The 23,759-nt window shown below is 22.6% G+C and overlaps 6 protein-coding genes across 6 annotated transcripts; 4 read left to right on the forward strand and 2 right to left on the reverse strand. All coding sequences in view use genetic code 6, as the record gives it.

Annotated features, from left to right (window-relative positions):
* Positions 1-828: 828 nt before the first annotated feature.
* On the reverse strand, positions 829-1,791 carry TTHERM_00270340 (3-oxo-5-alpha-steroid 4-dehydrogenase; the record flags this gene model as incomplete). Its single annotated transcript, XM_001015970.1, has 1 exon — positions 829-1,791. The coding sequence occupies one exon, from the start codon at positions 1,789-1,791 to the stop codon at positions 829-831; it is 963 nt and encodes a 320-aa protein (XP_001015970.1).
* Positions 1,792-3,165: 1,374 nt separating this feature from the next.
* TTHERM_00270350 (HVA22/TB2/DP1 family protein) lies at positions 3,166-3,784 on the forward strand (the record flags this gene model as incomplete). The annotated part of the gene is made up of 4 exons (XM_001015971.3): positions 3,166-3,350; positions 3,450-3,513; positions 3,630-3,700; positions 3,754-3,784. 4 exons carry the CDS (start codon positions 3,166-3,168, stop codon positions 3,782-3,784), a joined length of 351 nt encoding a protein of 116 aa, XP_001015971.2.
* An 835-nt stretch (positions 3,785-4,619) lies between these two features.
* TTHERM_00270360 (hypothetical protein) lies at positions 4,620-7,392 on the forward strand (the record flags this gene model as incomplete). Its single annotated transcript, XM_001015972.2, has 9 exons — positions 4,620-4,962; positions 5,070-5,147; positions 5,266-5,403; positions 5,487-5,665; positions 5,719-5,831; positions 5,884-6,013; positions 6,100-6,186; positions 6,240-6,503; positions 6,556-7,392. The coding sequence occupies 9 exons, from the start codon at positions 4,620-4,622 to the stop codon at positions 7,390-7,392; spliced, it is 2,169 nt and encodes a 722-aa protein (XP_001015972.2).
* A 1,486-nt stretch (positions 7,393-8,878) lies between these two features.
* Positions 8,879-16,912, forward strand: TTHERM_00270370 (hypothetical protein; the record flags this gene model as incomplete). Its single annotated transcript, XM_001015973.2, has 5 exons — positions 8,879-11,658; positions 12,619-12,764; positions 14,243-16,177; positions 16,343-16,513; positions 16,845-16,912. 5 exons carry the CDS (start codon positions 8,879-8,881, stop codon positions 16,910-16,912), a joined length of 5,100 nt encoding a protein of 1,699 aa, XP_001015973.2.
* A 2,616-nt stretch (positions 16,913-19,528) lies between these two features.
* On the forward strand, positions 19,529-22,178 carry TTHERM_000270380 (H-type lectin domain protein; the record flags this gene model as incomplete). The annotated part of the gene is made up of 2 exons (XM_012797619.1): positions 19,529-21,920; positions 22,042-22,178. The coding sequence occupies 2 exons, from the start codon at positions 19,529-19,531 to the stop codon at positions 22,176-22,178; spliced, it is 2,529 nt and encodes an 842-aa protein (XP_012653073.1).
* A 190-nt stretch (positions 22,179-22,368) lies between these two features.
* On the reverse strand, positions 22,369-23,577 carry TTHERM_000270391 (transmembrane protein, putative; the record flags this gene model as incomplete). The annotated part of the gene is made up of 1 exon (XM_012797620.1): positions 22,369-23,577. One exon carries the CDS (start codon positions 23,575-23,577, stop codon positions 22,369-22,371), a length of 1,209 nt encoding a protein of 402 aa, XP_012653074.1.
* Between the last annotated feature and the right edge of the window lie 182 nt (positions 23,578-23,759).

A 23,759-nucleotide genomic window follows, 5' to 3' on the forward strand; every position in this document is an offset into this window, starting at 1 on the left:
TTACTTCCTTAAATATATCTATCTTGCTTGAAAAATCCATAGATTATTTACAATGATAAATGCTTTGCTTGACAAAGATAATCCTCCAAGTAATGACATGTGTGATTGGAATAAATAAATATAAGCTCTTTTTATAGATTAAAAATGTTTAGTTTGAAATAAAATAATACTAAATATGATTAGAAATAAAATTAAGATAGATACAAAATATTTAGAATTTAAAATAATTTATAAAATTTAAGAAAAATATGAAATTTAAAGTAATTAAACTTATCAAACAATGCAGACTGAATACATTTTTAGTATTTATTTGTTAATTTTTATTTTTTTAAATTTAGTTATTACTAAAAAAATTAATTTGCTAAATGAATCTTAACCTATACCTACATAGTATTGATAGCATAAACATATAAAGATATTCACTATATTTATTGTTTATTATTATTACAAAGTCTTTTCCTAGTGAACAGATTATAGGCTAAACTGATACTATCTACAGTTTCGGTAGAATTAATTCTTGTTTTTTGTATACATTTGATTTTTTTATTGTAAACTAGTTATTAAAGTTACTCAACAAATTATCTTGAAAAGATTAGCAAATGGATAAATTAAAACTATATATTATTCAACTATTTCTTAATATTCTATAAATACTTTTTATGACTTAAAGTGCTAAATAAGTTTGCTATTTAAGCAATAAAAGTGACAATTTAATTTATTTGTTTAAATTGAAAAATTTATAACAAAAATAAAATACAAACATTTAAAAGAATATTAGATATTTCAAAATAATAATTATTTCTCATTATTTTATTACATAAATATTTTTCAACTACTTTTTTATACTTTAGGTTTGTAGCTTATTCCAAGCAATGAAAGAAGCTATCTTGGGAAGAAACATGGAGTAGTTTCTATGTATTTAGCATATCCTGGTCTCTTTTGAACAGAAAAATGCTCAGCAGGTTTAGCTCCTGTCCAATAAACTAAACAATTATACATGACTACAGGTATAAATAGAAGTTGTAAGCTGATTAATGATTTTATTGTAACACTTAAACCTAATCCATAAAACCAAATATGGAAAAGACTCATAGAAACATAGATTATCCATGTCATCCATTCAAAGAAATAGTTAGGATGTCTACACCATGACCACATACCAACATCACAAACTTTAGTTGTTCTGTCTTATGGTGTTGATTTTACTAACCATGATTTCTTAGTCATATCTGCTTTGTTTTCCAAATAAAGAGAAGTGAACCATAACATCATTAAAATTACTTCAAAGAAGTGAATGTTAGTATCAGGGTTTAATCCAATTACAAATGCAGGAAGATTCAATGTCACAATATTGGCAAAACACTATGTTAAAACATCAATCTAAATATTTAGGTCTAAATTCATTCCTTTTTTAGCAAATTTATCTTTGGCATATTAGTAGCGAGGAAGATCAGGTTTCTTAAGAGACCAAACTCCTCTGAAAACCATTCCCAAAGCACCTAAAAACATTCTTCCACCTTAGAAGAGGTAGCAAATTCCAATAAAAGTGCGGTGCCATGTGGAGGGAGCTGGGAAAAAGAACAGTATTTGGATAGCTATTGCAGTTAATCCGCAAGGCCAAGCAATGTCAACAAACCACATCTTCTTTGTCAAATATGCAGGAATGCAGGCTACAGGAATGAAAATGGCTAACTATACAATCAGATTTCTAATAAAAGAATCATAAAATATAGGCTGAGTGAGTGTAATCAAAGTCAAAGCTATATTTGCTATAAATTTTAAGTCAAACATCTTTCTAAGTCTTAATCTATCTTTATTTGATAAACTTGATACAATTATAAATTAATTTGTTAATTTAATAATTATTGTAGAAGTTTATTAAGCGTTTGCTTTTGAAATATTTTTTGTCAAAAAAAATTACTATTTTACAAAATATTGCGAAATTTTAAGATTCTAAACCAAAAATTATGACATAATTTTTGTAAAAAAGAATAAATTTGAACATAAAACTAGTTGAAATAGTTGAAAAGAATGATTGAAGAATATTCGAAATTAGTAAATAATTAATTATTTTTAGAATTTCAATTTTTATAAAAAAATATCTTCAGTTTTATACAAATTTATAATAATATAACAAGTATATCTAATTTTGTCTTTACTTGCAAATTTTTGATTTTTAACAATATGAAATTTTATTTTTTTTACATCTCAACACATTGCTTGCATGCAAAGGTGATTTAATCAAAAAGCAAAGATTATATAAATGAAGAAATAATAAAAAATCCAACAAGTTTAGTGATGATAAAATATTTCTAAAATTCAAATGGTTTTTTAGTAATTTTAAATGCTATTAAAAAAGTTAAAATTATTTTCAATAAAAAGAAAATAATTCATCTTTATAATGAATTTTTTAAATTGGTGTTTTAATTTAAAATAAAAAATAAAAATACAACACCATAGTATCTATCTTTGGTCTTGTAATTTTTAATAAACAAAATTTGAAAATAAAGTTATGAAATATATTTAATTAAGATAATAAATTTTTTTTTAAATTTAAAAAATAAATCAAAATTAATTATTTATTTTATAAAAAGTATTTAAGTTAAATTAATTTTAATTTTAATTTAATTTACAAGTGCATTCTAGTTACATCTTAAAATCATATATAAAGAATAAAATGTAATTGAAAAGTTTTATTAATAATGTTTTATAAAATAAAAAAATAATAAAAATAAATTAATAGATTTTGAAATGAAATTTAAATTTGCAAATATTTTAAAATAAATAAATATTTATTTTAAGTTTAAATCAATAAATTGTAATGAAGAAATAATAATGAAAATGTAAAATTTTTAGGAGAGAATATATGATTATTTATCGTTTTGAAAAGAAAGTATTGCTTAATAATCATATAGAATATCCAAAATATAAAAAATGAGATATTTTTGATAGGAAATCCGATGATGATGCAAAATTTTTAATATTAAATTTTCTTCTTCTTCTACAGAGTTACTACATATAATATAAGGATAATTAATTAATTTCTCTTCAAGGAGATGATTTGAAAATATTAAAAAATTTATATATTAATTGTATATAATTTTAATTAAATTTAAAAGGAAAAACTTCAAAATTTATAAAAAAAGAATAAAATTAAAAATTAGAATGTCCTGTTGTTGTATTTGCAATTTACTCTGCTTAGCCATTTTCGCTGTTAGCACTGGTTACTGTCTTTACCAAGCTTCATACTGCCAAAAGCAATCTGCTGAAGTTCAAAAGAGATGGTTCTACGTTTGGACCTTCATCGGAGCTTTGGCTTTAGTTGAAAAAATTCTATTCTTTTTACCTCTGTAATTAATTAATCAATTCTTAATTGACCATATTTATACTATTTGAAAATGTTTTATCAAATAAGCTTGTTATATTGTTTTTATTTTAATTATAAATAGCATCCCTGGTTACTGCATTGTTAAGTCTTTGTTTATTGTCTGGCTCTATCATGAAAAATACAATGTAATTTTCTTTTTTAATTTGTATGCAGCTTTATTTACAAATAAAAAAATGATAGTTTTAAAATTTGATATTCAGATTAAAGAATTACAATTTAATGGTATTTTATTTAAAAAAAGGGTGCTTAATTCCTCTATCATACTTTCATCCAACCTTTTGATGCCCATTTAGATATCGTCCTTAAGCCTTTGTAATTAAATTGATATATTTCTATTTAAAGCTCATTTATAATTTTAAAAAAAGGGCCATCCTTAACTTAGAAAAGAGCTAATGATTGATAAAGCAGGATAATTCAAATAAATTTTAGGTTATAAAATAATAGATTTTAGCAAATTAAGATTTATTTAAGTAATTAACTTTATCGTCAATTATACATGCATGAACATCTAACATTGTCGACTAAATTAATGTTTAACTAACTTATTAAATAATTGAAATTAATTAGTGCGGTATATATTTTTTATTATGAAATAGCTTATTGTATCATAAACCGACATTAAATATTTTCTACTTGTATGTGTTTTACTAAATATAGAAAAATTTTTGAGCCCTAAATCATAAAAATTTCATTTTAAATATATGCTTTTTGCATTATCTTTAAGCTAATAGATTAATATATCTGATTTCTCCTAAATTATTTTTCTTTATTATGAATGAATATTTGCGCAAAGTAAAGTTGAAAAGAAAAACAAAAAAATCTATTTTTGTAAAAAATTCAAACTAAATCAGCTAACAAGATATCAACAAAAGCGAATATCTCCTATTGTTATTAATTTACTAAACTTAAATAATTATAAGAATGCATTCAAATATATTTAAAATAAATAATTTTGATAATTAAAAGAAAATAAATAAAATAAAATATTTAATTAAAAATATTATTATGTTTTTTTTATAAATTATTAATTGCTTTTAAAAACCTAACAGTATTAATTTTGACAAGAAAAATCTAAGAGTTTTATTTAATCTTATCAAATGTTAAGGCATTCTAAGTTGTATTTGTTAATAGAATAAAGATTGGTTTAATCATAACTTTTAAGCTATTTTTTGTTATATACTTTAAAAAGCAAGCATAGAGTAAAAAATTAATTAGTTGATATTTATTTTTAATGAGGCTGCAAAAGAAAAAGCAAGAATTAGAAGAGAAAGGATTTATCTTTGACCTTTATCATTACCTTTGGTAGGACGAAGATCCATAGTAGAATAAGCATGTTGTACCTTCAGTTAATATACCAGATACAATTTATTACAAATATGGTGAACCTAGACTATGGTTTTTTACAGATAAAAATGGCTAAGTTAAAAAAAAAATGAAAAACAAGTTAACAATAGAAAAAATTGAAGAGGAATTTCTTGATAAAGCTCCAGACTGCAATATAGTAGCATTTTTTGTATGGACTTCTTAGAATGGTTAAAATTACAGATTTGAGTATTTTAATCCAGATGATTTTGGTACTTTTTTAAACACTTCAATATAATTAGGAGAATTAATAAAATTAATTATGAAATATTTAATTATCACAATCATAGGATTTTCTCATAAGTATTTTTTAAAATAGTCAAATTCTTATATAGTAAAAGCTATGAAAAAGAAGGATATTTGCAGAGATTCATTTAATCAAAAGGAACTCATAACTGTAAATTCTACTTTCAAAAATTTTTGTTTAACTTACTTCAAGCTATAAATGCTAATCAAAGCAATCTAAAATATCTAATTGCTACATAGAATTAAAATAACTTTTTTATGAAATTAAGCTGTTATTAAAACAATATGGTCACCTAAAGTCTGCTTCCATGAGAAATATCAGAATCAATAACCTATAAATGACACAACTCTTGATATTTATTAAAGAGTTATCAATATTGAAACAACAAAAAACCAGTGTGAAATCAGTAAACTTGTTAATATATTATATTTATTATTGAGTTTCAAATTTACAAAGAAGTTACTAAATTATTATTTTTTTACTTTAAAGCATAACTAAAAGGAAGATGTCTTCCTATCAAGATAAACGAACTATCTGAATAAATTGCTCTTCATCTAGAAAGAGTTTCCACTTAAAAAAAGAAAATCAGATAAATGGAATTGATTTATAAATTAGATTAGCAAGACAAATTATATCTGCTATTTTGTTAAAATATTATTTCAGAAAGAGTAAAATTTATTAGCTGAAAGTTTAAATGTTATATAATTAATTTATATTTCAGGCCATAGAACTGTAATAGGAGTAAAACTAAGAATACTCATATTCTATTCCTAGCTATATAAATACAGATAAAATATAACTCCCAAGACCATTAAATCTTTTAAAATCTAACTAGTAAATTAAAATTTAAAATGTATATAATTGAATAATATAAACTTTTAAATAGATGTCTGAACTGTGAAAAGCTATTAGATGAAGAGTCTGTATATTAAATAGATTTAGATACTATAATTTAAGCATGGGATTTTGATCATATTGCTGAAGATCAATACTTAGCAGAATATGAAATTGATAAAGTATTTCAAAACATACAAAAATTACTATTTAAAAATCTTTAAAAAAACTCTTCATTTTTTATAAAAATTTTTATTTAATTTAATAGAATGAAAAGCTGATAAAAAAATAGAAAGAAGCAAAACAGCTGAACCCTTTAGAGAAAAGGAAAGATGCTACCTTTAACTTTTATAGTGTAATAATCTAATATTCTAAATAAAATATGATTAAAATAAAAATTATAAATAGATAACTAAAAATTATTAAGTTCCTAATGTGTTAAGAAGAGTATTTCCAAATTTAGAATATTAAGATTTGTTGGATAATAGAAGCAGTGCTGTTTTTTAAGTGTAAAAAATAACAGTATGTGAAGAGTGTTATTTAAAGGTTATGGACAGTGCACATTATGGATAAAATCTTAAAAATCTTGCAAAGTACATAATAAAATCAAGTGTTCATAAAACTGATGATTTAGTTCCATTAAAAAATGATAGAATATTTTTTCATAAATTTGTAATTCATTCTTTATTTTTATAATTTTATGATTATTAATTTTATATTTTAGAAAACATAAGCATTGAACGAAGAGAAACAACTAAAAAATAAATCAATAGAAAAGTTTAAAAGTGAAAAAAGCCTAAACAAAAATTTTTTAGTACCAGATTCCTATAAAGACAGCAGTAAAACGAATATGAATAGATCAAACAGTAGCTCGAAGATTTTTTCCTCTAGCTTTATCAGCAAGGAGTAAAATGAATCAAGTATAAAGCAAATATCTGAAATGTATTTGAAATTTCCTTTTTTAGAAACAAATAAGTCACTTAAACCTTTAAAACTCCCATATAATATTGGATTATTAAATACATCTAAAAAAGAAGCTGGAAATTAAAATATTTTGAATTAGAATTAAAATAGTAATTTATAAGGTAAGTAAAGTGAAAGCATCATTGATAAGGATTATACTTAAAGTCAAATATCAATAAAATAGGATTAAAATAATACTGTAGCTGATGAAATTACTATAAAATCTCCTACTGTTTAATCTCCTAAGATTAATTTAAAATCTATTGACTCTGAAACAAAAGACTCAGTAACTTTACGAGGAAAAATATCTTAAATTTCAAACAGAAGTAATAAAATATTAAACTATAATATAAGCTAAAGATAGTATCTCAAACTTGCTAAATTGTATCCAAATGAGATAAAAGATATGAATGTAATTCCAAATAGCTTTTCTCGCTATAAAAGTGAATCTCATTCTAAACATCACAAAAGTAATAGTTTCAGTTAAATTTAAAATTCAATCACTTCTAAAAATGCTGAATAAAAACTACCATAAATATCTGATGATAACAAATAACAACTTGGTTAAAATAACTAATAAATTAATCAAAAATCTTGAAATAAATGTAATATTATGAATAATAATAATAATAATTTAAACTCACTCATACATACATACGTACTTACAAATATGATTTTAAAATATAAAATTTAAATAATAAATAAAAGCTTTAAAATTTAATAGAAAAATAATATTTATATTATATTAAATTATATTTATTTATATGCATACATATTCTGCTTGAAATAAAATAAATTTCTTACTTTTTCTCCTTTAATTTATATTAATTTAAATTCCTAAATCTGGGAATGTTATTTTTTTAAAATATTTTTTTCTATTCTAGTGTAATTTAGCTGCTATTTTTATTATTGTTAATAAAATTTTAATTAAATTTTAAAAATAAAAAAAAATATATCCAATTTTGTTATAATACATGATCTATTTACAAAATCCTATAGATGCATATAAATAATGATTCGACTTATTTGGTTAAATTATATATATATATATATATATATAGTACCCTAGGGTACTGCCTTTTTCAAGGCTACATACACGAATGCTAATAAGATTATAATAAAAAATATAACTTGGGGGTTTTAAAAATATTTTATACTAGATTGAATTCAAAAGTATTTATATTTGTAAGATAAACATTGTAAGATAAGTAAAAAAGTTATTGAGAATGTAAAAAAAAAGTTGATCCCAAATCAAAAGCATTTACACTTTTTGAAAATAATTAAAAAAATTAGTGAAAGAATATATATTTATTTGATTACAAAAGTTATCTATAACCTAAATTTATAAATTTCTTTAATACAATAAAAGAATATTAATTGATCTAATTAATTTAAAACCAAACGTAATTGATCATTGAAGGTCTAAAAAATAGATAAAAAAATACAATAATAATAATTGCAGTTTTCTTATCTTAATATGTAATATGGATTATTTTAATAAAGCTTATTTACATCTTTTAAACTAAAAAAAAATAAATTCTAGAGTAATATTATTATATTAAGAATATTTTAAATATTTAATTTATTCTGATTAACTTACTTAAAAAGAAAATACATTAATAGCAATACTTATTACTCCCATTAATATAATTTTTTACTTATAAAAATGCGACCTTATAATATTAATTAAAAAATTTAAAAGAATTTTTTTATACAATCAAATGATTTTTAAAAGATACAGTTTCTTCTTAGAATGCAAAAAAATTTTTTTATGATCAACCTTACAATTTAATGATTTCGAATTTATGACTTAAATTTCATTTTGCAGATTTCAGACTTATATTACGAAATTTAGATGTGGAGAAAATTATTGAGGCTCTAGATGTTTTTATCATACCAATCTATATTTAAATTGTAAATAAAAATTTTTGTTTTTGAATTTATTAGTAACATTAAGGATGCCTTTTGCAATTAGAACATCTTATTTCTAATTTTTATACTTCTCCACTTAATTACTTGAATGATAAAATTAAAGAAATAATAAATAAAAAAACAAAAAAGGATCAAATTAAAATAAAGGCAAGATGGTTTTGATAAAACTTGCTATAATTTGCACCTATTTGCTACTCATATTAAAATGCTAAATCATTTATTCTGATGAAGTTCCAATAGTGTATTTTCAATAAAATATTTTGCTTTTTAAATATGGAGAAGATACTTATTAAGGCTCATAAATAATTGATTATTCAGCCAAATAATTTTAATAAATTCCTATTGTAATTCTAGGAATAGAATTTTATAATAATTTATGGAATCCTTCAAATGGAGTAGATTTTGTACTTTCAGCATCATAAATAACAAAAACTAGTTGTACAGTTTAAACAGCTCGTAATAATGATAGCAAATTAGCTGGTATTTCTGTTAGTGCTTTAGTTATAGATACTTCATAATTTCCTTTTTTTATTAAAAATGATTAATAAATTTAAAATATACATTTTACAAATTATGTTTATTCAAAGGTATATACCTTCTCTTCTGATATTCAAAATCAAAGTAATAAATGTGTTTCTGTTATATTAACAGGTTGGAAATCAGCTTATGATTCTTCAAATAAAATTTTCGCTCTAACTATTTAAGTGATTAACTTAACGGATTCTGGATATACTATTTAGATATCAACAGCTCAAGACTCATAATAAATAATCAATGTATCTTTTGCTGTATTAGAATACATCAAAAATCCTCCAACTAGTGTATATGGAATAGTTTCAAATTATGATACTCAATACTAATAACCAACAACTTAAAATTGTTTCTTCAATGATTAGTGTTCAAATTCTTAAAGATTCTTTCCTGTCTAATTTAATGTTTTCATACAAAACTCTCCACCCTCAGGAAATTATCAGAATTTTTTTGTTTCTTTAAACTAATTATACTTCAATACAGCATATGACGGTTAAGATTTAAGAATTAGTGTCATAAATTAGCCACTCTCATCAAATAAAATATAGTATCAATATTCCGTTTGGGATGGTGCTTAATGTTTAGGAGCTACATCAACAGCCTTATACTTTTATAAAAGACCTTGTCCAAATAATTAATTTATAAATATTAACTCTAATAGTTGTTCTACTATTTGCTAAATTTAAGATCCTTCAAATAGCTCTACATGCTTAGATTGTCCTTCTGGATAGTATTTTTTATAAGACTAGAATGTATGCTAAGCAACTTAACCTATTGGTTATTATTGCTAAGTACCTAACACATAATTTAATTTTAGCGTTTGCTAAAATTGTAAAATTTCTAATTGCTAATTATGTTCATAAAATTCTAGTTAATTTACTTGCACTTAGTGTGTAAGTTAGTATTTTTTATACAATAACTAATGCTAATAAACATAACCTTCAAATACATTTTGTGATACTTAAAGTTATATTTGTAGTAAATGCTTAGATCCAGGTTGTTTAACTTGTAGCGATCCTAGTTAATCATCTCCTTAGTGCTTAACTTGTGATACTAAATAAAAATAAATTTTATATTAAGGGAAATGTTATTCTCAAAGTTCTCCTCCTAATAATACCTTTTGTGATTGGAACAAATTAGTATGCTTTTAATGTAGTGATAATAACTGTCTTTCTTGTAGTGACCCTGCTAAGTCACCATAAATTTGCAATAAGTGTGTACCAAACTAATCTTTGATTTTATTTTAAGGTAAATGTTATAACTAGAATAACCCACCTCCTAACACGTATTGTGATTGGACAAAATTAACATGTTCTTTATGTACTGATATTAATTGTCTTACTTGTTCTGATCCTAGTATATCACCTTAATAATGCTTAAAATGTGATGTATACTAAAAATAAGTTCTTTATTAAGGTAAATGCTACAATTAGAATAACCAGCCATCAAACACATTTTGTGATTGGAATTTATTATAATGTAGCAAATGTAATGATTCTAGATGTCTCTTTTGCAGTGATCCTAATTTACCTCCTTAATTATGTTTATAATGTGATACTAGCTTATAAAAGTTAATACTATATTAGGGTAAATGCTTTAGCTAAAGTGATCCTCCTCCCTAAAATACATTTTGTGATTGGGACAAATTATAATGTTCTAAGTGTGATGATAACTAATGTTTTACTTGTAGTGATCCTAATAAAGCATCTTAAATATGCTTATCATGTGATTCTAGCTAATAATAAATTCTTTATTAGGGTAAATGTTTTAACAAGAATAATCCTCCACCAAATACTTTTTGTGATTGGAATAAATTATAATGTACTTAATGTACAGATTCTAGTTGCTTAGCTTGTAGTGATCCTACATAACCTCCATAAAAATGCTTATTATGTGATGCTAGTAAAAAGATGGTCCTCTTCTAGGATAAGTGCTATTCTTAAAGCTCTCCTCCTCCAAACACTTTTTGTGATTGGGACAAATTACAGTGTAACTTGTGTATGAACAAAAATTGTTAAACATGTAGTGATCCCAGTTAATCTCCTCAAGTATGCCTGTAATGTAATACTAGGATGATTTTATATGAAGGTAAATGTTATTGTGGAATAGGATTTTATTTTGATGAAAACAATAAATGCAGCAAAAATTGTAAAGAGAGTTGCTAATTTTGTTTAAATAGTAGTGATTGTGATAAATATTCAGATAATCGAGTTTATTCTGATAATCAATGTGATTATTCTTGTTCAAAATGTTCTATACCCAATAAAAACTATGGATGTCTAGCATGTAGCTCAACAACTCGCTAGTTTGAATAAATGACAGGGTCATGCTTTTGTAAAGATGGGTATAGTGATGTAGGTGTTCCTGACTGCTAAAATGATAATAATCTTAAACCATAACAGTAAATTTAAACTGCAAGCTTCAAAATTTTATAAGGATTATTTATATTATATTTTCCATAACTTTTAATAAATATACATCCGTTTACTGATAGCTTTATTTATTAGATTTAATCACTGGGAAACCTTTACTTTGCAAACCGAAATAATACTTAAATTTTGTATAAATCATTTGCAGCATTTAATTTTGTTAATATTTATTACTAATCATCAGAAGCAGATGATGTAAATGATATTTAGTATATTGTAGGAATAAAATATAAATTGATTATAGATAAGCTTGTTTCACAGAATTTAATTTTTCTCTCTGTTCCGATAGTTTTATTTAGTCTTTTAGCAGGAATTGTTTTACTATTTAGGAGTAAAATCAATTCATCTTTTGCAAAAAGTTATTTTCTTGGAAATGCTTAATTGAAATTAATAAGAATAACAAGTAACTACTTTTTAGTAAATATATTTCTGAATGTGAGCCATCTTTCTTAGATGGATTTAATCTCTTTTGTCCTATTAGGAATTTTAACACCAATTTACTTAGTGAATTTATTTGTAACCTTCAAAAAATCAAAAGACATAGATTTAAATACCTTTTTATATTTGCACCACAATTTAGATGTAAATAAATCTTTCAATAAATACTTTTGGCTGTTGCTCGAAATAAAAAAAATAATATTAATTATTTGCTTATCATTTTGTCCTATTAAATATTATCTCTTTATTATTTTAAGTATCTCGATTTTATTTTGTTTGGCACTTGTCAAGTACAAACCCTTTCTTGATTGCAGAAGAGATTATATCTATTTGATATTTACTGAATTAATGATGATTATACTTTGCATTTTTCCTTTGCTAATTCTCCTGATAGATGACTATTCCTAAACATGCAATCTAACAAATATAGCTAATATCACTATAATAATATATGTGATATTTTAATTTATTATAACTTTAGAATATATAATCAGAAAGTTAATAAATTATTCAAAGGATTTAAATAAATAAAAACTAATCAATAATAAATCTTATGTAGTTGAAATGGCTTTAGAAATTAATTTAGATAACTTAGATAGAATTCTGAATACTTCTAGGACAAGCAATAAATTCCTAAAAAGTAAATTTAAGTAAAAAGCTTAAATCAGTACACAAAGCTTTTAGATTTGAATAAGAAATTAAAAGAATAAAATATACTATTTCAACAAAAAATAATGACATAATCCCTAAATATATAAATAAATAATAAAGTTAATAAAATATTATAAAAAATATTAACAATTAAATTCTACAGTTATTAAAATATTTAAATAAAAAATAATTTATTGAAGATATAAAACTAGTTTTTTTATTTTCAAAATTAATTATTTATAATTATTACACTTTATTAAATCAAAAATTTAACATATATTAAGTTGGTTTTTTTGGTCTGAGAAAAATCAAAAGGTATATTTTAAATAAATTTGGTTTTTTATTGATAAATTATTTAATAAAATTCATTGATATAAACTTAATTATTTATCAATCTTTTACAGTGTATGAATGCTATTACAACTAACAACAATATATATTTAAATTTATAATATTTAATAATATATAATTATATTTATTTTTTTATCTTACTAAACAAATTTATTTGAAAATTAATTATTTTATTATATTTTATAAAAATGTTAACTTGGCAAAAATATAAATTAATCTATTTTAGTTTTAATTGGATGATGTAGAAAAAAATTTATTTAGAAATTGTGGTAATAAATAGTTTAATTTGCAAATAATAAATTTTATTAATTAATTTACTTCAAATAATTCATGGAATTTAAGCCTATTAATTTACTGTAATATTGATATGTGATTACAAATAAATAGAAATTAGGTCAAAAACATTATAATTAAGTACGATAATGCATTCTCTTATAGGAAAATTATTAATCAATTTATTAATCATGATACACAATTTCATACTTTCTTTCAAAACAGATTTTGCCTTAGAGCATTTTAATACAAATTTGAATATCATTATAAAAAATTTTAATAAAATAAATAGATATAATTACTATTCTATATTTAATAAGAATAAATAACCATTTTTTATAGTAGAACAATGATAATATTATATTTAAAATCCTTTGAAATTTTTGAAAATGGATATAAATAGCTAATTAATTACGTATTTCATATTATTATAATGAGGGTAAAAATTAAATAATATACTTTAATAAAATTTGAAATTTAGGATTTTTTTCTGCTTTAATTTAAAATCTCTACTTTTTTCTGTTTTCAAGGTCCCTGTTGATTTCTAATTTTTAGTGCTTCTTCACTTTATTATCTGAAAGATAAAATAAAAAAAATACTAAATACAAAAACAAAAAGAATCAAATTTAAATAAAAACAATATGGTTTTAATAAAACTTGCTATAATTTATACCCATTTGTTACTCATATTAAAATGCTAAATTACTTATACCGACTAAGTTCCAATAGTCTATTTTCAATAAAATATTTGGCTTTTTAAATATGGAGATGATACTTATTTAGGCTCATAAATAATTAATTATTCAGACAACTCATTTTAATAAATTCCAATTGTAATACTAGGAATAGAATTTTACAATAATTTTTGGAATCCTTCCACAGGAGTAGATTTTGTACTTTCAGCAGCAGATATAACAAAAACTAGTTGTAGAATTAAAACAGCTCGTAAAAATAATAGCGTATTATTTGGTATTTCTGTTAGTGCTTTAGTTATAGATACTTCATAACTTCCTTTTTTTATTAAAAATGATTAATAAATTTTAAATATACAATTTACAAACTATGTTTATTAAAAGGTATATACCTTTTCATCTAATATCCAAAATCAAATTAATAAATGTGTTTCTGTTATATTGACAGGTTGGAAATCAGCTTATGATTCTTCTAATAAAGTTTTCGCTCTTACTATTTAAGTGGTTAAAATAACAGATTCTGGATATACTATTTAGATATCAACAGCTCAAGATTCATAATAAATAATTAATGTATCTTTTACTGTATTAGAATACATCAAAAATCCTCCAGCCAGTGTATATGGAATAGTTTCAAATTATGATACTCAATACTAATAACCAACAACTTCAAATTGTTTCTTCAATGACTAGTGTTCTAATTCTTTAAGGTTCTTTCCTGTCTAATTTAATGTTTTCATACAAAACTCTCCACCCTCAGGAAATTATCAGAATTTTTTTGTTTCTTTAAACTAACTATACTTCAATACAGTATAAAACGGCTAAGATTTAAGAATTAGTATAATAAATTAGCCACTTTCTTCAAATAAAATATAATATTAATACTCAGTTTGGGATGGAGCTTAATGTTTAGGAGCTACATCAACAGCCTTATACTTCTACAAGAAAACTTGTCCAAATAATTAATTTATAAATATTAATTCTAATAGTTGTTCTTCTATTTGCTTGATTTAAGATCCTTCAAATAGCTCTAATTGTTTTGATTGTCCTTCTGGATAATATTTTTTATAAGATTAAAATCTATGCTAAGCAACTTAACCAAATGGTTATTATTGCTCAATTCCGAACACATAATATAATTTTAATGTTTGCTAAAATTGTAACATTTCTAATTGCAAATTATGTTCATAGAATTCTAATTAATTTACTTGCACTTAGTGTGTAAATTAGTATTTTTTATACAATAACTAATGCTAATAAACATAACCTTCAAATACATTTTGTGATACTTAAAGTTATATTTGTAGTAAATGCTTAGATCCAGGTTGTTTAACTTGTAGCGACCCTAATTAATCATCTCCTTAATGCTTAACTTGTGATACTAAATAAAACTAAATTTTATATAAAGGGAAATGTTATTCTCAAAGTTCTCCTCCTAATAACACCTTTTGTGATTGGAACAAATTAGTATGCTTTTAATGTAGTGATAATAACTGTCTTTCTTGCAGTGACCCTGCTAAGTCACCATAAATTTGCAATAAGTGTGTACCAAACTAATCTTTGATTTTATTTTAAGGTAAATGTTATAACTAGAATAACCTACCTCCTAACACGTATTGTGATTGGACAAAATTAGCATGTTCTTTATGTACTGATAGTAATTGTCTTACTTGTTCTGATCCTAGTATATCACCTTAATAATGCTTAAAATGTGATGTAAACTAAAAATAAGTTCTTTATTAAGGTAAATGCTACAATTAGAATAACCAGCCATCAAACACATTTTGTGATTGGAATTTATTATAATGTAGCAAATGTAATGATTCTAGATGTCTCTTTTGCAGTGATCTTAATTTACCTCCTTAATTATGTTTATAATGTGATGTTAGCTTATAAAAGTTAATACTATTTGAGGGTAAATGCTATAGCTAAAATGATCTTCCTCCCTAAAATACCTTTTGTGATTGGGAAAAAATATAATGTTCTAATTGTGTAGATAAAAAATGTTTAAGTTGCAGTGATCCTAATAAACCACCTTAAATATGCTTATCTTGTGATTCTAGCTAATAATAAATTCTTTATTAGGGTAAATGTTTTAATAAGAATAATCCTCCATCAAATACTTTTTGTGATTGGAATAAATTATTATGTACTTAATGTAATGATTCTAGATGTCTCTTTTGTAATAATCCTGATTCCCCACCATAGATTTGTTTATCATGTTAATTTAACTCAAACTATATTTTATAAGAGGGAAAGTGCATATAAAATTGTTAATAAATATAAAACTAAGAAAATCAAGAATGCTCCTAAAATTAAATTATAGAGATATAAGAAACATATTAACTCAACAATGATTCAAATTATCAAAAGTACTAAAATTTAGTAGTAGGGTCCTCTGTTTTAGCTGTTACATCTCTAGGTATCAATTTTTCAAAATAATTTTTAACTATTCAAAAGGTTAACTTTATTTTAGTCATAGATATTATGTTTAACCAGTCATTATATTCCTTCTTAAAATCCATATAAGGATAAAATTTGATAAATCAACTTGTAGAATTTAATTTTTTAAACAAAATATTTTAAGAATCTTAAAATAGCTTAGATAATTAAATACTAACATTAAAAATTGGTTAAACTAGTATTATTTATAATGCAGGAGGAATGATTACATTCATGTTCATCAGTTTGTTAGTTATTTCTCCAACATTTATTTTGAGCTATAAAATATCACTTTAAAATAATATTTAAAGTACAACTAATGAGCCTACAATAAAAGAAAAAATAATCAGATAATACCAAACTTTTTCATTAAACATGATTAATTTCTTTAACGATTTGATGTTTCAAATAGGATTCTTTGAAATATCTCTTCAAATAATAAATTTAGCTTAAAGCTAATATGAGATTGAATTAACTGCTATTAAAATTATATTAATTATTATTATTGGAATATATTTATTAGCAATTTTTGCAGTATACTATTTCATATTAAACAAAGAAGAAAATATTTTAAAAAATGGCAAGAAGGATAACCAAAAAACATTTTAATAAGCATTTTATACTATTTTATTAAATGAAAAAATAGAATAAAATTTTTTTTAAAGAAATTTTAAGTTATTTTAAATTATAATTGAAAATCTACTTATTCCTATATTTATAGTATCATTTTATAAATCATATCAAGCATAAACACTAGTATGCGCTATAATATAATTAATACTATTCGTGATATCTTTAAAATTTAGACCTTTTTAAGATTTATTAGACAATATTTAACTAATCTTAGATTCTTTTCTTTGGATGATAATATTTTGCTTACTATTTGCATTAGGAATTAAAACTAATTTGCTATTTGCTTATCATGAATAAAAGTAAAGTATTTTGCCTGATATAAATAAAATTAGTACTTGTATTATTATCATTTTAGAAATTATTCTCTTCTTGACACCTCTTATCTAAATATTTAAATTAATAAAAATGGTACCAACTTTGATTAAAAAGATTAAAATGTACTTGAATGAAAAAAAATAGCAAAAGAAAGTAGATTCTTTAGGCTAGTAATATCTAGAACTGATTGAAAAAAGTTAAAATTAGAAAAAGGAAAATGTTTAGTACTGTAATTAAAATTAAATGTAATATAAATTACAATTAAATTAGCAATAAATTTAATAAAACAAATTGAGGAAAAATAATAAATCATTAAATATTTATTAAATTTGATTTTTATATTATGAAGATTTAACAAAAGACTTGTTTAGAAGAGAATTAAGAAATATACTTAACAAAATATAAAAAAACAAATAATAAAGATTTGTCTTTAAAAATTAAACTTGGTAAAAAAAGAGTTTTACAATTTAAATTAATAAAAAAATACATGTTATTGTAAATTTTATAACTTTAGGTGAATTATATAAGGTGATAAAAAAAGTATTTTTCCTATTACTTAATTGAATAATATTTAGTATTAATTTTTTAATATGATTCCTGCATAATATTAATTACAATACATATAAATAAATTGAGTTTTTCATTAGAATTCTTAATTAGATTTTTTAAATAAATTTTACTCCAGAACAAATAAGGTTACATCAATAATATTTTCCCTTATTGATTAAGTATGATGTGGATTTTCTTTTTGTTAATATAATTGTAATTTTAATTCAAATTAGAAATAAATGTTAAAAAAAGCTAAATTAATTTTATTTTAATTTTTTAAAAAAAATATCATTATAAATCTATTATTTAAATTTAAATAATTATTATATACACGCATATCAAAGAAATAGCAGATTCAAAAGAATACATTTTAAGTAAAGGTACTTATATTTTTCTAAATACACTTTAACTATTAAGTAAATTAAAAAAAAATATTTTTTTAAATTAATAATAAGAGTTATTAAATCAAAAACAACAAATTTTAAAATATTTACATTTATAAAATAAGCATTTTAAAAGAAGCGAATGATTTCCTCAAGAAAAGGATATTGATATAACTTTTACTATTGTGAATGAAATAAATAAAGTTAATTGCAAATAAAAAGCATTTACACTTTTTAGAAATAATTAAAAAATTAGTAAAAGAAATGATATAATTAGATTACAAAAGTTATTTATAACCTAAATTTTTTAATTTCTTTAACACCATAAAAGAATATTAATTGATATACTTTCAAATCAAACAAAAGTGATTGTTTATTGTCTAAAAATTAGATAAATAAATACAATTATAATAATTGTAGTTGTTTTTCTTATTTAACTTAGCTTTATTAATTTTCTGTCTTTCACATTTCTTATTTTAGTATGAATTATTCTTATATTTCTAATACACATCATTTAAATTTAAAAAAATTAAATTCTTTAGTAAAATTATTACGTTCAGAATATCTAAAATATTTAACTTATTCTAATTCACCCTTTTAGAAAGTAAATACATTAATAACCAAACTTATTACTCCCCGTTGCATATTTTATACTTATAAAAATCCAACCCGAAAACCTTAATTATCAAATTTAAAAGAATTTTTAATATATAATCTTATGAAATTTAAATATAGTTTTTTTGTCTTATCATATCAACCTTACAATTTAATGATTTCAAATTTATGACTTCTATTTGTTTTTGTCGATTTCAGACTTAAATTAAGAAATTTAGATGTGGAAATAAATTATTGAGCTCTTGATGCTTTTATCAAACCAGTTTTTTATTATATTGTAAATAAAAATTTTTTTTATTTTCAATTATTAATTATTGGTAACATAAAATCTGGTTTTTGCAATTAGAATGCCTTATTTCTAATTTATATACTTCTCCACTACTATACATGAAAGATAAAATAAAAGAAATAATAAATACAAAAACAAAAAAGAATCAAATTTAAATAAAGACAAGATGGTTTTAATAAAACTTACTATAATTTTTTTTCATCTGTTATTCATGTTAAAGTGCTAAATTACTTATTCTGACCAAGTTCCAATAGTGTATTTTCAATAAAATATTTGGCTTTTTAAATATGGAGATGGTACTTATTAAGGCTCATAAACAATTGATTATTCAGCCAACTCATTTTAATAAATTCCAATTGTAATACTAGGAATAGAATTTTACAATAATTTTTGGAATCCTTCCACAGGAGTAGATTTTGTACTTTCAGCAGCAGATATAACAAAAACTAGTTGTACAGTTAAAACAGCTCGTAATAATAATAGCTTTTTAGTTGGTATTTCTATTAGTGCTTTAGTTATAGATACTTCATAATTTCCTTTTTTTATTAAAAGTGATTAATAAATTAATAATATACAGTTTAAAAATTATGTTTATTAAAAGGTATATACCTTTTCATCTAATATCCAAAATCAAAGTAATAAATGTGTTTCTGTTATATTAACAGGTTGGAAATCAACTTATGATTCTTCTAATAAAGTTTTCGCACTAACCGTTTAAGTGGTTAGTATAACAGATTCTGGATATACTATTTAGATATCAACAGCTCAAGATTCATAATAAATAATTAATGTATCTTTTACTGTATTAGAATACATCAAAAATCCTCCAACCAGTGTATATGGAATAGTTTCAAATTATGATAATCAATACTAATAACCAACAACTTAAAATTGTTTCTTCAATGATTAGTGTTCTAATTCTTAAAGATTCTTTCCTGTCTAATTTAATGTTTTCATACAAAACTCTCCACCCTCAGGAAATTATCAGAATTTTTTTGTTTCTTTAAACTAACTATACTTCAATACAGCATATGACGGCTAAGATTTAAGAATTACTATCATAAACTAGCCACTTTCATCAAATAAAATATAGTATTAATACTCAGTTTGGGATTCATCTTAATGTTTAGGAGCTACATCAACAGCCTTATACTTCTACAAGAAAACTTGTCCAAATAATTAATTTTTAAATATTAACTCTAATAGTTGTTCTTCTATTTGCTTGATTTAAGATCCTTCAAATAGCTCTAATTGTTTAGATTGTCCTTATGGATAATATTTTTCATAAGATTAAAATCTATGCTAAACAACTTAACCAAATGGTTATTATTGCTCAATTCCGAACACATAATATAATTTTAATGTTTGCTAAAATTGTAAAATTTCTAATTGCAAATTATGTTCATAGAATTTTAATTAATTTACTTGCACTTAGTGTGTAAGTTAGTATTTTTTATACAATAACTAATGCTAATAAACATAACCTTCAAATACATTTTGTGATACTTAAAGTATTTGTAGTAAATGCTTAGATCCAGGTTGTCTAACTTGTAGCGACCCTAATTAATCATCTCCTTAGTGCTTAACTTGTGATACTAAATAAAACTAAATTTTATATTAAGGGAAATGTTATTCTCAAAGTTCTCCTCCTAATAACACATTTTGTGATTGGAACAAATTAGTATGCTTGTAATGTAGTGATAATAACTGTCTTTCTTGCAGTGACCCTGCTAAGTCACCATAAATTTGCAATAAGTGTGTACCAAACTAATCTTTAATTTTATTTTAAGGTAAATGTTATAACTAGAATAACCCACCTCCTAACACGTATTGTGATTGGACAAAATTAGTATGTTCTTTATGTACTGATAGTAATTGTCTTATTTGTTCTGATCCTAGTATGTCACCTTAATAATGCTTAAAATGTGATGTAAACTAAAAATAAGTTCTTTATTAAGGTAAATGCTACAATTAGAATAACCAGCCATCAAACACATTTTGTGATTGGAATTTATTATAATGTAGCAAATGTAATGATTCTAGATGTCTCTTTTGCAGTGATCCTAATTTACCTCCTTAAATATGTTTATAATGTGATACTAGCTTATAAAAATTAATACTATATGAGGGTAAATGTCTTAGCTAAAATGATCCTCCTCCCTAAAACTCATTTTGTGATTGGGACAAATTATAATGTTCTAAGTGTGACGATAACAAATGTTTAAGTTGCAGTGATCCTAATAAACCACCTTAAACATGTTTATCATGTGATTCAAGCTAATAATAAATTCTTTATTAGGGTTAATGTTTTAACAAGAATAATCCTCCACCAAATACTTTTTGTGATTGGAATAAATTATAATGTACTTAATGTACAGATTCTAGTTGTTTAGCTTGTAGTGATCCTACATAACCTACATAAAAATGCTTATCATGTGATGCAAGTAAAAAGATGGTCCTATTTTAGGATAAGTGCTATTCTTAAAGCTCTCCTCCTCCAAACACTTTTTGTGATTGGGGCAAATTACAGTGTAATTTGTGTATGAACAAATATTGTTATACATGTAGTGATCCCAGTTAATCTCCTCAAGTATGCCTGTCATGTAATTCTAGAATGATTTTATATGAGGGTAAATGCTATTGTGGAATAGGATTTTATTTTGATGAAAACAATAAATGCAGCAAAAATTGTAAAGAGAGTTGCTAATTTTGTTTAAATAGTAGTGATTGTGATAAATATTCAGATAATCGAGTTTATTCCGATAATCAATGTGATTATTCCTGTTCAAAATGTTCTATACCCAATAAAAATTATGGATGTCTAACATGTAGCTCAACAACTCGCTAATTTGAATAAATGACAGGGTCATGCTTTTGTAAAGATGGGTATAGTGATGTAGGAGCTCCTGACTGCTAAGATGATAATAATCTTAAACCTTAACAGTAAATTTAAACTGCAAGCCTCAAAATTTTATAGGGATTGTTTATATTATATTTTCCATAACTATTAATAAATATACATCCATTTACTGACAGCTTCATTTTCTAGATTCAATCACTGGGAAACCTTTACTTCGCAAACCGGAATAACACTTAAATTTTGTATAAATCATTTGCAGCTTTTAATTTTGTAAATATTTATTACTAATCATCAGAAGCAGATGATGTAAATGATGTTGAGTATATGGTAGGAATAAAATACAAATTAATTATAGATAAGCTTGTCTCACAGAATTTAATTTTTCTCTCTGTCCCAGTAGTTTTATTTAGTATTTTAGCAGGAATAGTTTTATTATTTAGATATAATATCAAATCTTCTTTTGCACAAAATTATTTCCTTGGAAATTTTTAGTCTAAATTAATAAGAATAACAAGTAACTACTTTTTAGTAAATATATTTCTGAATGTGAGCCATCTTTCTTAAATGGATTTAATCTCTTTTATCTTATTAGGAATTTTAACACCAATTTACTTAGTTAACTTATTTGTAACCTTCAAAAAATCAAAAGACATAGATTTAAATACCTTTTTATATTTGCACCACAACTTAGATGTAAATAAATCTTTCAATAAATACTTTTGGTTTTTGCTCGAAATAAAAAAAATAATACTAATTATTTGCTTATCTTTTTGTCCTATTAAATATTATCTCTTTATTATTTTAAGTATCTCGATTATATTTTGTTTGGCACTTGTCAAGTACAAACCCTTTCTTGATTGCAGAAGAGATTATATCTATTTGATATTTACTGAATTAATGATGATTATTCTTTGCATTTTTCCTTTGCTAATTATACTGATAGACGACTATTCCTAAACATGCAATCTAACAAATATAGCTAATATCACTATAATAATATATGTGATATTTTAATTTATTATAACTTTAGAATATATAATTAGAAAGTTAATAAATTATTCAAACGATTTAAATAAATAAAAATTAATCAATAGTAAATCTTATGTAGTTGATATGGCTTTAGAAATTAATTTCGATAATTTAGATAGAATTCTGAATTGCTCTAGCACAAGCAGTAGATATAGAAAAAGTAAATTTAAGTAAAAAGCTTAAATCAGAACACAAAGCTTTTAGTTTTGAATAAAAGATTAAAAATAAAATATTCTTTTTAACAAAAAATAATGGAATGAGCCATAAAAAAATAAATAAAAAATAAATTTAATATAAATCAAGTAAATAGGAATTTATAAAAAATTCCAAAAATTAAATTCATCAGTTTTTTAAATATTTAAATAAAACATAATGAATTGAAGATATAAAACTTGTTTTTTTTATTTTAAAATTCATTATTTATAATTATTACATATTATTCAATAAATAGTTAGTATGGTCTCACTATTAAGTTGGTTTTTTTTTTCGATCTGAGGAAATCCAAAAGTAGATTTCAAATTAGTTTTGTTTTTTTGTTCTTTATCAATAAAAA

The sequence above is a fragment of the Tetrahymena thermophila genome, assembly GCF_000189635.1.
Source record: "Tetrahymena thermophila SB210 genomic scaffold scf_8254649, whole genome shotgun sequence".
NCBI classification, from domain to species: Eukaryota; Ciliophora; class Oligohymenophorea; order Hymenostomatida; family Tetrahymenidae; genus Tetrahymena; species Tetrahymena thermophila.